Source organism: Solanum dulcamara, chromosome 11 (genome assembly GCF_947179165.1).
Source record: "Solanum dulcamara chromosome 11, daSolDulc1.2, whole genome shotgun sequence".
In the NCBI taxonomy this organism is placed as follows: Eukaryota; Viridiplantae; Streptophyta; class Magnoliopsida; order Solanales; family Solanaceae; genus Solanum; species Solanum dulcamara.
In genome coordinates this window covers 45,054,374-45,069,078 of record NC_077247.1, presented here as the reverse complement: position 1 = coordinate 45,069,078, position 14,705 = coordinate 45,054,374, and the positions used below count along the sequence as shown (strand labels likewise).

Below are 14,705 nucleotides of genomic sequence, written 5' to 3'. Positions count from 1 at the left end.
AAATTCATTCACGTCATATTTCATTTTTTAAAAGAAATAGTTGAATAGAGTCTCTATATCTATAGTATGTAAGGATTTTTTTTTATATATATTCATATATATAAAAGAAGAAAAAAGAAAATTTTGAAATGTGTGTGTGTTCACATTCCTTAAGTACAACTGCTTACAGCTTGAAGTACAAAAATACAAACTAGTGTCAGCCGTAGACAATACAGTATCTTTTGTCTCTCTCTATATATATACAGAAGAAAGGAGCCAAAGAGAGAGAAAAGCGCGCGTTTAGAGAGAGAAAGAAAGAGAGAGAGACGCTGGGTGACTCTACCAGGTAATATAGAGACCTATAGATACAGAAATTTGTATCTATAGGCTGACTATCTGTGTGTATTTATCTGTCATCCATTAATCACCTTTCACTATTTCTGTATGTAGTACCTTTCATCTTCTTGTTGGAAGTGTTTATTTTTGATTTTTTGTTTAAAGTTGGTAATTTGAGCTGTTTTTGGACTTTGAATTTTTTTGTTTAGGGTTTTTGATCTGTTGATCATTTGTGGTTTTGGTCGTTGGATTATGTGATATGCTATGCGTGATTCCTTGATTGAATTGGTGAAAGTTGATTGAAGTTGACTTTGCGATCTCCTGGGTTTACTTTTAATTATTTTGGGGTTTTGGGTTTTCTCCGTTTATGTGAATTTCTTAGATACGAGAACTTCATTACTGGTAATTTTTTTTAATTATAAACTTTACAAATACAATTTTTAATTTTAGTTACCTTTTGAAAATATTCTGAAAATATGGATTATTCATGTGCGGTTTAAAATTGAGAATGATTTTCTTGACTACATGTGCAGTATACTGCTTTCATTTTTTTTAAAAAAAAATTGGGTAGAAGTTTGATTTTTATTTTTGAATTACTTAGGAAATGAGCCTTTGTTCTTGTAGATCTTAATTAAAAATGGTTTATCTGGAGTAGATGGGTGGTGCAGTGGTTTGTAGGTTTCCTGATCGGTCTGAATTAGGTTAATTTGAGGAAAAGTTTGGGTTTCCATGAGCTGGGGAGGAAAAATCAGAGGAAAAAAAAGAGTTGTGTCCACAGCTGTGATTCTTCTTTACAACGTTCTGATGAAAAAAATCAGTCTTTATGGGGTTAACTTTAAAGGTGGGCAGAAGTAGCATCTTATCTTTGTTTTTCATGGGAAAAAGCTTTCATTTTCTATATATTTTTTTAATGTTTGGGGAAATTAAGCTTCAATTTTAGCAGATAATAATGAAGGATGACGTTTATGGAGTAGATAGTGATGTAGGAAGTGAAGAGTAAAAAAACATGACTAGAAGAATTGTGTGAAACAAGTAATTAATTCAGTTAAGGCATTATTGATTGATGAGATAAAAAGGATTCCCTCAAAACAACTCAACTCCGGCAAGCCTATGTGGAAGAAGGTTTGTGTATGTTTGGTGGTGTGAATTGGGTGGTTTTTGTTGGCAGGTCCAGTTTTGATGGGTTAGTGTGGAACAAATAAAAAGAGTCCGCAAACAAAATTGGTCTTATCATCCATCTTTACAAAGAACTGATTAGAAGGTGTGATTTCACTTCCCTTGTAACTTTTGTTAAAAACTAGCAAATTGTGGTAAAAAAATTGTTTTCATGCTTTGATGGGGGAGAATTATTCAGTGCAGAAAATTATCTATAAAGATGTTTTTGATGTTTGCTTCAGCCAATAGTTGAGTTTTAGGTGTGGTTTATGACAGCAGGAGTTTTCTCTGTTCCTTTATATCAAAAGCGGTTTTGGTTATTGGTTTGTCATTCATTTGAGTATGATTTCTTTTGATTATTTCACTGGACACAGTCGATGACTATAAACATCGTGCTATATATTCTACTTTTCTATATGCTAACTTTCAGAAATAGCAATGAATTCTAAAGTTTTTTCAATTCTTTGACAACAGTCTCTTGTGGCTGATACTATCTGTCTGAAGGGGTTTTGAATCCCTACTACTGATGCTTTCAGATCCAGATTGTGCTAGATATCCCAAGTACGAATCAAATGCCATCACTAAAAATGAAGACAAAGCTAGCCACATCCAGTTCAAAAGAAAAAAATGTCCTCCACGTCTGTCCAAACTCAAGTGTCATATCCAAGAGTTCTCTCTCTCGAACCAGAAGTGTGCAGAATGCAGACGAAGTTGCAGATCTGATTCACAATACTCATGATGGTAGGTTTGGTTCCATGTTATGGTTCTTCGGAATAAAAATTCTTTCACTGTTTTTGTAATGATGTGGGAATTATGCTTTTCTCCTCACTCACAAGTTTTACAATGGAAGTCTCTGCTCTAAGTCTACGCTGACATTGCCATTTCTTTGTACTGACATCCTGGCTCATTCATCCGCTGCTTTAATTGTTGCAGTTCCGATCTACTATAAAGTATATCAACACCAAGTCGGAAGAAATGGAGATCATGCTAATGATTTGGTAGATGGACTGCTTGAAAAGCAACAACCACCTGTTACTGATTCTGCAAACCTTGATACAATGGTAAATACGTTCTGGAGTGTTAACTATTAGTTCCTGACGTTTTTTGTGTATAGTAGTCTTCATTTATTTATTCGTTTCTTTCAACTATTTGGTGTATAATGGACACGGATTCTTCCAAATATACACATTGCTGTCATGCATCTTAATAAATTTATATAGTTTCAATTTTCCTGGTGAATGGTCATAAATATATTTTTCATAGACATTATGGAGACACAGAAACTGAACATAGGAGCAAACAAGGAACCAAAGAAAGGTCCACAGTCAAGCTGTCTGTTCTCTCCATATCTCTACTTTAGTGGCTGTGTGAAAATAACAGTATGTGAAAGGGCTGAGGGCCTGAGGCACAAGCCTCAGGAAAGTAGGCCATGTATTCCCCGTCTCAAAAAATGACTTGATTTGTTTTACGAGGGTGAGATTGAGTAATCTTCATGTTGATATTTGACATGAATTAATCCATCTTCGCGAACAAAATTTATATGTTAAAAAAAAGTTTTTCTTGAACAGGTATTAATTTTTTTGAAATGTCTTGTTATAGATGTTAAAAATCAGCACTAAGAAGGTGCTGCAATTACATCATAAAGGAACAAAAAAGAAGAAAAAAACGTGCTGGCTCTCTTTACAAAAGATTCAATGAAATGTAACAGGGTTTCACCATCATCTATCAGTTCCTGTTTAAACCAAAAAGATACCCACAAAATGCAATCTGACTTGATCTTCAAGACTGAGCTCTTCTGTCCTTCAAGACATCTCTTGTTTCTCTCTTTCCAAACACACCACCATATGGATGCTGGTATTGTGTTTAAAGACCTTTCCTGTTCAACATGACGGTAAATCTGATGTATTACCTAGCATTACCCATTTGATGCCCCAAAAAATCAAGAAAGACTGCTACAGCTGTGTACTGGTAGGACAATATAGAAATAAATGGTCAACAAACTCTTCTTCACACATCTGTTTTCTATTGGAATCCCCTTCTTTGTAGATTGTCTTTAGTTGAGTAAGCCTTCCTAGCCACTGACCATACAAAACAGTTCACTTTCATGGTGCTTTAGAGTTCCAAACTTGTTTCCAGAAACCAAAATGCCGCTGATATGACTCCCTCATGAGCAAATTATAACACGTCTTTTCAGTAAAGAAGCCTTTCCTGTGTTCCTTTACAGGTAATATATGTTAAGCAAATATATAAGAACTTTTAAACATAGATTTCATAATTGAATAAAACTGATTTTGGAAATTGTGGGAAGATAAATTTCATCTTGCAAAAATTGAGTGGGTCATAACAAAACCCCAATGCAAAGGCTGCTGTAATTAGAGCCCAGATATTCCCATAAATAGAAATTCATTATGGTGAAATCAAAGTATAATAATTTATCTCAGAAGTAAATAATGCTTGTTAAATATCCAACACAAATAATTTAACCTGATATTTCAGTATCTAGTTGCCAGAGTGTTGGACACATTGACAGCCTTATTTACCCATAAAATAAAGGTCATTGAGAGACCCTTCAATCTACAGATTACTATGTGGTTTCATGCTTTATCTTGTACACTTTCTTTGATTATGCATTTGTTTCTAGCTGCTTTTGTTGTACTCAACTCATGCTTGATTGTTTGGCTCAAGAAAAAGAATAATGCACAAGTTGAGTACAACAAAAGCCGACCCCAACTAGCTTGAGATTGAGTCATAGTTGTTATTGTTGAGTACAACATAAACAGCTAGAAAGAAATAGATAATTCACATAAATTTTTTTGGCAGAGATAATGATTCACATAATATAACTCACACATTCTTACTTTATTAATTCACATAATATTGGGCTGATAGACACTAGGATATGTGCTCCCATCCACTGACAGTTTTATACATGTTAGTTTTCTATGCCATACTTGTGTCTGCATGCCAAAAGTTGACAATTTGATTTTTGATGTTTGTTTGATGTTTGTACCTTCCTATCATGTTTTGGAATCGCTGCAGGAGTCTACAATAGTAATCTGCAAATCAAGTTCAGAGACCATCTTTTCACCTAGTGTTGAGCCTGTTGGGGTGCACAGTGAGTCTGATATACCAAGTGTTGAAGGTACACCTCCAATTTTGTTGGATTCCTTTGTTGATTGTGAAATTCATAAACAGATTTTGTTTCTTCTTCTCTTCGTCCTGAAAAAGTTCTTAGGCAAATCAACAACCCTCCCTTAAATTTGCTTTATTTCTTCTGATCTTGAAAAGGATGTTATCGAACAGCCAAAAGCCCCTCGGGCCATAGATGATAAGAGCTGAGGAGCACAACTCTCTCTCTTCTAGTTCTTGCAAAAAAGATCGTTCTTACATAAACTTATTGTATTTTTGATTTTTTACAGCAAGCAATGATTTTTATGTACCCCAATTGGAGACTGAAGACAGTGATAGCAGCAGAAGTTCGTGTGAACATCAGACGTGCAATGTTTCAGATTTTTACATCTCTGATATGATTGTTTCTTGTATGGCTGTCGAGGATGAAACCATCTATGATGACAGTTTGACTGACAGATTCTTGTCTGAGTACAAGTGTGAAGAACCAAATATCTTTACTAATGTTGATGAGGAATACTTGCTGCTGCCTTTTCTTGAAGACACTGCAGCAGCTAGCTATAGTCAAGAGTGCAGAACATCTGGAGAATCTGCCATTCAGTCAGATGATTCGAGCTTATACATGGCAATTCACCAGCTCAGATCATCCGAACAATCTGATGCTTTCACATATTTAGAATCTGATCAAGCAGAATGCTTTGACCCACATATTTTCATTAGAAATTTGCCAGACATATTAGAGAGGCCGAATATTTTGCCAAAAGAATCACAAAGATGCAAATCGATCACCCTAGTACTTGACCTAGATGGTGAGATTCACTACTTGGGTACTCCAATTTACTTCTCATTTTAGTCTTGCTGCAATTTTTTGTTACTCTGGAAATGATGCAATGTGTAGCTTTGCTATACCTGGGCGCTGGTTACTAAGATTCTTTTACGGCAGGGAGTACCCTGGTACATTCTTGTACAGACGTATAGTTTACAGAGTATGACATGGTTCCTACGAGATGGTCTAATAGTTTGTGTATTCATTTCATGTCTTCAGAAACACTTGTTCATTCTACACTGGAGCACTGTGATGATGCAGACTTCACATTTCCCGTTTTCTTCAGCATGAAAGAACACGTTGTCTATGTGAAACAGAGGCCTCATCTCCGGACATTCTTGGAGAGAGTTGCAGAGATGTTTGAAATTGTAATTTTTACGGCTAGTCAGAGCATATATGCGAAGCAACTGTTGGATATTCTGGATCCAGATGGAAAGATTATTTCACGGCGAGCATATCGTGAATCATGCATCTTCTCTGATGGAAGTTATACAAAGGATTTAACAGTATTAGGTGTTGATCTTGCAAAGGTTGTAATTGTAGATAATTCCCCACAGGTAATCTACTTGCATCTTGTATTTGATGATAAACCTATTATTATACACTGGTCCTGTTACTTGGGAATATGCTTTAGTCAGGTTAATATGTTTGCTTTAGGTCCTATACTTTCTAGGAGTCTTTTAGCCCTGTTAGATAATCTTATGCCACTAGAAATCTAGAGAATGTCTAGTACTTGTCCTTTTTTTTTTTTTGGGTATAATGTTGGCCTGAATAGATTATAAATGGAGAAACATGTTCAGTGAGGATTTATAACAAACCCCAATTTTGAGACTGAGCCACTGAGGTGTAGTAGTAGTAGTTGTTGTTGTATATGCCTATCCTTTGGTGAGACAGATGGAGACAAATTCTACTTTTGTTTTCCTTTTCAAATTTGGTTATGGGCGGTAGGGGGGAGTGAACTGGTGAGATTAAGTCACTAAAATTCCTGGTCAATAGGTGTTACATGTGTCAGCCAACTTCAGAAAGCATCAACCACCTTATGCTTCACTGCCCAATTGCAACACACTTTTGGAACATGTTCCTAGCGCTTTTTGGTATAAGTTGGTCCATGCCCTTCAATGTCAGTTATGCCTACACTAGTTGGAGATCTATGGAAGTTAGAAAATCCATCGGGAAAATCTGGATCATGACCCCAGCTTGTATTTTCTGGGTTATTTGGAATGAAAGAAACAGGAGATGTTTCGATGGAGTTTTAACTCCAATTTGTAAGCTTAAGGCTAGTTATTTGGTTAACCTTTTTAGCTGGGCTAACTTTTCCCCTGTAAATAACTTAGATTACTACCTGGATTTTGTCAGCTCCTTAGCTCTATAAGTTTTTGTTCTTACTGAGCTGACAGATCCCCTTTTGTATCTTTGCATCTACTGGATGCCTTAATGAAATCTCACTTACTTAATTAAAAAAACACCTTTATCAGGCATTTCACTGCGCTACTCTAGTCTTCTGTAGGAAGAATTCAAAATTGTTTGTTACAAAAATAGTCTCTTGATGTTTGCAAGTTTTTTTCAAGTTTGATGTGTTTAGTTGGTAATTGGAGAAAACTTAAGAGACATGAACAGCAATATGCAGAGTGCTTATTTGAGCATGAAGTAAGACTATTGTTTTATGCAACTGAATATTAATTTCCCATCTTGATTTCAGGTTTTCAGATTGCAAGTGAATAACGGGATTCCTATTAAGAGTTGGTTTGATGACCCTTCAGACTCTGCACTAATTTCTTTACTTCCATTCCTAGAGACACTGGCTGATGTTGATGATGTCCGACCTATCATTGCTAAGAAATTTGGTAACAAGGAATAAAGAGGCCCTTGTTTCTTCCTAGTAGTTCCTCTAACATCCTCTTCTCTTCTCATTTAAACAGGATTATCCTTCATTTACATGCTCATTGTTCTATCCTCATTGAGCCTTGATATAATTGGGGTGTGCAATAAGAATACTAGTCCTTTTCTGGTTGAGTCAGTTTTTTGTGCGTATTTCTTTCTTGTTTCCACCCTGTTGACAACTATCTTCAGTCCATTGCTTATCTAATTTGTTGTCGCATATAGTTGCAAGAGGTTCTTCTTGTGTGCAATGTACAGTTATATTTGCCTAGTTATTTACAAGCTTGTGTATATGAATTGATCTATTGTGAAATAAATTGTGATTTCATGTTTCATTATCTTAGCATAAAGCTGTCCATTGGACTAAATTACCTGTTAATTGTATAGCTTTTGCACAATCTCATGTACTTGTCAATTTTGCAAAAACTTTAGCTTCCGATCAAATGCTAATTGACAAAAACATCAGGGTTGCCGGTAGAAATAGGTTAAGAAGCTATTTGGATCATCATTAGATGATGCTTTAAAGATCACCAACTTTTAGAAGTCAAAAATAGAATAGCATGGACATGCAAGCATTTGCTTGTTTCTTCATGTAGAATAGTGCTGGTTGTTCTGATCTTCTTTTCAGAACGTTACTTGTTATATGTGCTAAACATAGTTGAAAATCCATCAAACTTGCCTCAACGCCCAAGTGTAAAACCTTAGTCCTGGAGGTGCTACTCAATTTGCCTATTGATGAAAGATTCCACTTGTAACATTGACTGCCTACTATTTATCAAAAGATAACAGTTGTCTGAAGTTATAATCATAAAGTTAAGAAATTGATCAGTTAAAATGTTAAAGAGGTTCTGGCTAACATTTCACCCAGAGAATTGATTGCTTTGGAGTTGAAAATAACAATGGTATAGTTCCACCAGTTATTTATTGCAGGGAGGCCAATTTTAGCAATCATACTGCTAAGGGCTAATTAGAGCTGTATCACCAGAATGCTTTGAATATTGGTAGATTGCCTTTCTTGGTCGCTGATACCTGCTGAACAGCATTAGAGTGATGGCTAACTGTAAATTGTACCAAAGTAGAGACTAGATATATGTGCAAGGGTCATGTAGTTTCCATTTTCTAACAGGTTAATTTTTTTACCTCTACTTCAACTCTTCCTCTGTAACTTCTTGCATGGTGTAATAACTGTTGGTCTTTGAGTGGAAAATCCCTCTGCTTCTAAAGGATCCCAAACAAAACAAAAAGAAAAAGGAAAAGAAAGCTCAAGATGATACCTTGTCAAAAAAGTAAACACTAGGTGATAAAAGTAAACATAACTCTGAGCAACATAATCTTCTTCTTGGTATAGTGAAATTGAAAGCTAAAAACATTTCGTTTAAGTTTACTTTACCATCCATTTTATGAGCTCTCTCATTTTCCATGCTTGGTTTAACAGTTCCTTGTGATTTGAACATCATGCTGTTGCTTAGTGCTTTGGTTTTGATTTTGTGTTAGTGAATCTAGGTAAGCTATGCTTCTGCATTTATTTAAGTTTGTACAACTGTTTTCATACTTGATATGATGAATTCCTAGATATACTAGGGATGTTTTATTTTTCCTAGTGGATCTTTTTGGTGGGGCGATGTCTGGCCTGCCCAATTCAAGTTTGAATTGTGTCAATCTGCTAACATAGTTGATGAATCATTGCTACTGGACATGAGACTATATCATTCTTTTGGATTATTCCAAGAATGAATGCTCATCAAGATAGCTGAGCTAAAGCACTAGATCATTAATGATTAGCCTTTTGCTAAAATTGGAGTTCTCTGTAGATTTAGGTCATTAAACTTCAAGGAGTATGGCACTTTCGGCCTGCTTGGTGGCTCAATCTGTATATAGTAGTTTTGGGTGCATGGAATATTGTGCAAAAGGATTACAGTTTGACTAGGACACACGGAGTTTTTGATGTTATGCATGACCAGATGGCATGAGAATCTATAGTCCATCCCTGGGATATGAGTTGTATGACAAGCTTGTGATATTAACCATGACTGAGCTCTATAGGAGTGGAATATGAATTAGCCTTGTGAAAGCATGTCAGATGATGGAGTGCATCATTGTGGGTCAGCGTGTAGTTCTGAGAATTTGTTTGATAGGTATATAATTGCAGGATGTTTCCTTGGTATACCTGCTTCCCATCCTGTCAGTATTCTCACCCATTCGATTCACAACATTATTGACTTGCTTTTTGATCAAAATGATTTCATAACCACAAAGAAAAACCTCTTTCAATATCCGTCTCGTCTCCCGATATAGTATTCAATCAGGTGTAGGATGCTCTGTATTTGCAACACATGTTATTACAGATGTATCATAAAAGGCTTCTTGAAGTGCTTAATTCCAGAGTGGAACCATGGTAGAAGAAAGATATGAACTGTTGGGAACCACACAGGATTGAGCCTTTAAGGATAGTTGTCACAGCATGCACGATCTATTGAATTATGTTAGTGGATTAGCTGTGACCTAAATCATTGAGAATCTCTCTTAGTGAGTCATACATCGAACTTTGGACATGAGTGGGATTTCTAATATTATTACTGGTGTAGTGACATTAAGCAATTGACTTTATATTTGAGGCAACTTCTCCTTAGTCATGCTTGAAGGAACCAATTTAATCCGGTTGAAGATGATATCAAGTACACCTTTAGTTTAGTCTTTGTCAGTTATATAGATCATCTACCAGCCCACTCTACTCGGGCCTACTTCAAGAGTTGAACACAGTATTCAGAGTATTCCTTATAGGCCATCAATCTACACAATACTTAATTCTTCATCCGGGTTGTGGACTGGCTATGTTTTGCGAAAGCCACATAGACGGGTTAAAAATGATAATGTAATTTTTTATGTTGTTCGGACCCTCCAAAAATACTGCCGCATCCGTGTCGGATCCTCTAAAAATGCACTACTTTTGGAGGATCCGACACACCCGTCTATATTTTTGAAGAGTCCGAGCAACATAGGTAATTTTCCCCTTGGTTTAGTCCACGTGTTATTTCCTTTGAACATGATGCTTAATATTGACACGAGGATTCTATTTCCAGTATTGAATAGTTTAGGCAAGTTCTGCAAGAATGGATGTTTTCTAGTTGGTGACAAAGGTGGTTGTGGCAGCTGCAAACACTCTAGATTGATGTCTCTGGTGATGTAGAGGTAGGGATTAGACTTTCAATTGGATGTTTCCCAGTCGAACCCTCTGTGCAGATACTGAGAAGTTTGCATGATTTGGAAAGCTCATGGTCCAGCTTACCATAATATTTTTTGTCATTGATATCTGTGCTTGTAAAATTTCATTACCCTTTCCAATCTGAATCTGTTATCTGCAGGTCATATGGAGATAACTAATCTTTTGGCCACCAAGTGGACTAATCTTAGGTATGCAGTATTGATTTGTTTAATGTTTTTTCAGGGTCACGACAGAAAAACTACCTACCTTTTGTTTTATTTTGTTTTGAGAAAAACTAACTACTGCTGACAATATCAGGTTTTCATTTCCAAAATCAGGTTGTTTTCTCTTATTTTGTTTTTTCCTTCATTATTGAAGTGTCAGGATGAACTCAAAACTGTGTAAGGTATTTTCCTAGGGCAGGGTCTATATTTAGAGATGTTATATCTCATCCCTTTTTGTATAGTATGTCCATGCAGTATAGCTCAATTGTCATTGTCCTTTTTTTTGTTTGTCATGTCTTTGGTGCTCTTTTAACTTTGTGGCATGAAGAGTATTTGTTCAACCAAGGAAAAACTGTAAAAGAGTGCCTTTTTTCTTTTTCTTCTTCTTTTTTCGTTTTTTTAAAAGAGAGGTGTATGAACAAAATTACCCTTTTCAGCCCTTTATATGTAGAGGATTATTGAGTTTGTCAGCATCATCTGTGTATGTGTTGAATTGGACTGCTTGCTTATTAACTGTGAACTTTATTTTGATATAATAGTCAGGCTGTATTACTTCCTCTGGTAACTTGTGATGATTGTCCATATTGAGTGCTTGACGCATACCAAACAAGGGGCACTTGATTAATTATCACTTGAAACACGATAAGCTTTTTCCAAGAAGAAAGTAACCACCTTTTAACTTCTCGAACTCTTGAATTATAGGATCTAGTTATCTTGATGGGCTCTCAGTATAATGACTTTTCTTCGGATTAATTCTCGTATCATATTGTTAGTATTATCTTAGGGAACTAATCTCAGTGAATGACCATTTAATTTGTCATCTGCTGGTCTTAAAGATAGTCTATTCGACATAGCCTCAAGAGTATTTAGAAAAGTTGATAAAATGGCTCAAATATTCTAATTAAGATTATTCGAATAAAGTGTCGTTGCTGCTATTGCACTTTAGGCTTCTTGCGCAAGGATTTTGGTATATGACAGTGTGTTAATTGTTATGACTAGCATTCTTATATTTTCCTGGGTAACACTTGAAGAAAATAACAGTCGTGTATGTGCTGTGCGGTCTTGTTATAAAGAACGGGGATGTTGATATATGGCTTTTTAATAATCAATCTGTATGCAAATATCATTGACAGATTAATTTAGTATTTGGAATGGTATGGAAGCAATGAATATAATGCGTTCATGGGATGTAGGACATTCTTTCATAAGAATATGAACAGGAAAAGAGAGAAAACAGCAGCTAACTAGGCAAAGTAGTTGTGAGAAATATAGGAGAAATATTATTGAATTGTGTAAGAATAATATTACACAAAGACCTAGTGTGGTTTACATTTCTTGTGTGGTTTGCAGGCTATTACACATCGGGGGTTTACCCAGTGCGCACAGAGTGTATACAAATCCCTTCTCTTCTTCACTTAAAGAGACAATGAATGATACTTGATTCATAAAGAATGATTCTTTCGAAGTTATACAACCGTTTTGTCCTTAAAAAATGGCACACGAGCATGTCACGAAATATGTTGCTCTCAGACTTATTAGGTGAGGCCAATGCACTAGCCAAGTAGTGTGGTGAAAACAGTGTGCTCTAAAACTAAGTTGTTTATCTTATAGACACAGGAGATGATTCATAAGATTTAAAGGATTTTCAGTCCATTCCGTATTTTTAGCACTTACTACATTGATTTAAAATACTAGGGTTTGTCTAGTAAGTAAATATCCCTAAATTCATTAAAATATATATTGCAATAAAAGCTCGGCAGATATTGTCATCAGTTTCAAATAAAGCTATGTTCTGTAATATTAAAGTAAAAGTTTTCGGGAAACTTACGTGAATATACCGTCGTCAGCCAAACATAACTACCCGCAGACGGCATAGTCTAATTGTGCATATAATATACATATATTCAAGTATACATATATAAAATTTGTACAGTGAATATTTTGTAAACTAGACCATCAAAGGTATTGTGCTGTAATTTTCCCCAAAGTCCAGTTTTTTCCCTTATAGTTTTAAAGGACTTTATACACGCCAGATATGCTGATAACACAGATCCTGCAGCATCATCAGCTCTTTCAGTCATTAGTGCATATGTTGCACCTCCAACTGGCTAGATTATAAGCTAGTGCTGGTTTTGACTCAGAAAAAAGTACAAACTCAAGTTGGAAAAATTTACGTAAGACTACCCACTCTGACTCTAACCAAAATTTGAGTGAACTAAATCTGATTTAAACTATTTTACTCTGCCCACATCACTCAACCAATCTATTCGACACCCTAAGATGTCAATTTAAGCCATAAAAAGTGTAACCAACAACTACTTAAGTTTAACAAGTTGGATTATGACCTATTCAATCCATTGGCGACAAAACCAATCTTGACTCAAACAAACTTTGATCATATGATAGATGCAAAGAGAGGGCAGTTTAGACCACTGAGTAGAGATACATTTGAGGTCCTGGAACAAAATCTAAAAATACGTGATAGACACAGAGAAGTAACAACCTCTTTGGCTTTTGATCTCAACACCTTTTCCTTTCTCTGTGACTTTCATTTGCGACTCTAGGGCACAAACATACTCCAATCTTACTGATCTCTGGAAGAATTTGTCCTGAAAATGAAGAAGCCTCTGATGCCAATGTGCCCATACTATGTAAAGGTGAGATTCCATGAGCAGGGGCCCGCCTATAAGGGGATACAGAATATCAAGATTTTTCTGCAGAATGTGGTTGCCTTGCAGTTTCTGGTGATTCTGATTCATGAGCAGAAGCAGGAGCAGGAGTTCCTGAAGAATGTGGCTCCACAACCTGTTGACCCTGTGCATTGTAACAAGTCAATCTCTAGTGGCAGATGACGGTGTCAAAATCATATGCACAAAAGTTTATTATACCTATATTGACAGAGACAGGTATTAACTATTATCTGTTTAAGTCAACAATTAAAGAATGTAGTAAGTTGGAATTCTACACATCCAGTAATCCCAACACTCAGAAGACGCTGAGAGAAATCAATACTTGCAGCAGACTGTTCGTTTAATATTTAGCCACTCACCTCTTCACTCTCTTCCTTTGTCTACCTTCAAGATGGTGTTCAAATCTATTTTTTCTGGGTGATAAGGAAATTTTATCCACTGTATATGCCAGGCGGGTGCAAAGATGCACAGAAAGGACAATGCTCCTTTGCCCACATAAGGAGTCCAAAGAGCCCACCAGACTATTCCTATCATTTACATTATTCATCCTATACCAATATGTTGAAAGTATGAACATCCATACTTTGTATCGTGTCAGCCTCAAATTGAAAGACATGAGAACATCTATAACTACATTGTTCAACACATTCCAAATTATGCATGCGAGAACAATTCTACAAAAAGTTCTCAGTGCTTTGTTGATCTTTTTCCCTTGCAAGCTTTCAAAAATATTCTATCACTGATGACCTAACCAGCTTTATCCCAAATAAATTCAAGAATAGGCACTAAATCTATCAGCTGAAGTTACAATGCAAGAACAATTGCACAAGGGTTTCACAAGCACTTGATAAAAACTTCTGAACCGGACACCACCGTTGTAATATAACTGATTTAGTGCACCATTTCATCATGCATATGATACATGTTTTTATGTCCACAGCTTTTGCAGCTCTTCAGCACTTAACCTCCATAACCATTTACAGAAGAGGATTTTATTTTGTAATCTCTGGTTCTTTGCCAATCCTCCTTTCTTCTTAACTCAGAGAAGAGCTTTTCGTTCACCAGACGTATAGTTCTCTTTACTGCTTCACCATGCCAAAGGAACTCTCTCCTTACATATCCAGTTGTTTCTCCACCCTACTGGCATAGGATAATGAGATATTAGATTAGAAATGTTGTCCGTAATACTATTGCCTCATGGGGATCAGGGGTGAATTTATAGGCAAAAATTGGGGCACGTGAACCCGTGGTCTCTCCATAAAACTAGGTATTTTATGTATAATTTT

General features: G+C 36.0%; 2 protein-coding genes across 5 annotated transcripts in view; one reads left to right on the top strand and one right to left on the bottom strand.

The window, feature by feature from the left end:
* The first annotated feature begins 236 nt into the window (after positions 1–236).
* On the top strand, positions 237–7,638 carry LOC129874798 (uncharacterized). Of its 4 annotated transcripts, none has more exons than XM_055950160.1 (8): positions 289–325; positions 1,484–1,576; positions 1,975–2,211; positions 2,404–2,531; positions 4,510–4,612; positions 4,890–5,408; positions 5,645–5,982; positions 7,125–7,638. In XM_055950160.1, the coding sequence occupies exons 3-8, from the start codon at positions 2,043–2,045 to the stop codon at positions 7,281–7,283; spliced, it is 1,416 nt and encodes a 471-aa protein (XP_055806135.1). In that variant the 5' UTR covers positions 289–325; positions 1,484–1,576; positions 1,975–2,042; the 3' UTR covers positions 7,284–7,638. The 4 variants fall into 4 exon arrangements, with proteins under 4 accessions (XP_055806132.1, XP_055806134.1, XP_055806135.1 ...); XM_055950158.1 differs by having other exon boundaries at positions 290–325; positions 1,945–2,211; XM_055950157.1 differs by lacking the exon at positions 1,484–1,576 and having other exon boundaries at positions 237–325; positions 1,945–2,211.
* Positions 7,639–12,974: 5,336 nt separating this feature from the next.
* LOC129872175 (pre-mRNA-processing factor 39-2) overlaps positions 12,975–14,705 on the bottom strand; it is a 29,992-nt gene continuing 28,261 nt past the window's right edge. The window contains exon 12 of the mRNA XM_055947061.1: positions 12,975–13,543. Within this exon, the coding sequence (XP_055803036.1) occupies positions 13,433–13,543 (111 nt within the window). The 3' untranslated portion in view covers positions 12,975–13,432. The remainder of the gene's footprint in view (positions 13,544–14,705) is intronic.

Excerpts from the sequence above, each read along its gene's own strand:
- LOC129874798 (XM_055950157.1), top strand. The coding sequence starts at position 2,043 with ATGCCATCACTAAAAATGAAGACAAAGCTAGCCACATCCAGTTCAAAA. Across the intron at positions 2,532-4,509 it reads CTGCAAACCTTGATACAATG|GAGTCTACAATAGTAATCTG; the intron begins GTAAATACGTTC and ends GAATCGCTGCAG. Across the intron at positions 5,983-7,124 it reads TTGTAGATAATTCCCCACAG|GTTTTCAGATTGCAAGTGAA; the intron begins GTAATCTACTTG and ends TCTTGATTTCAG.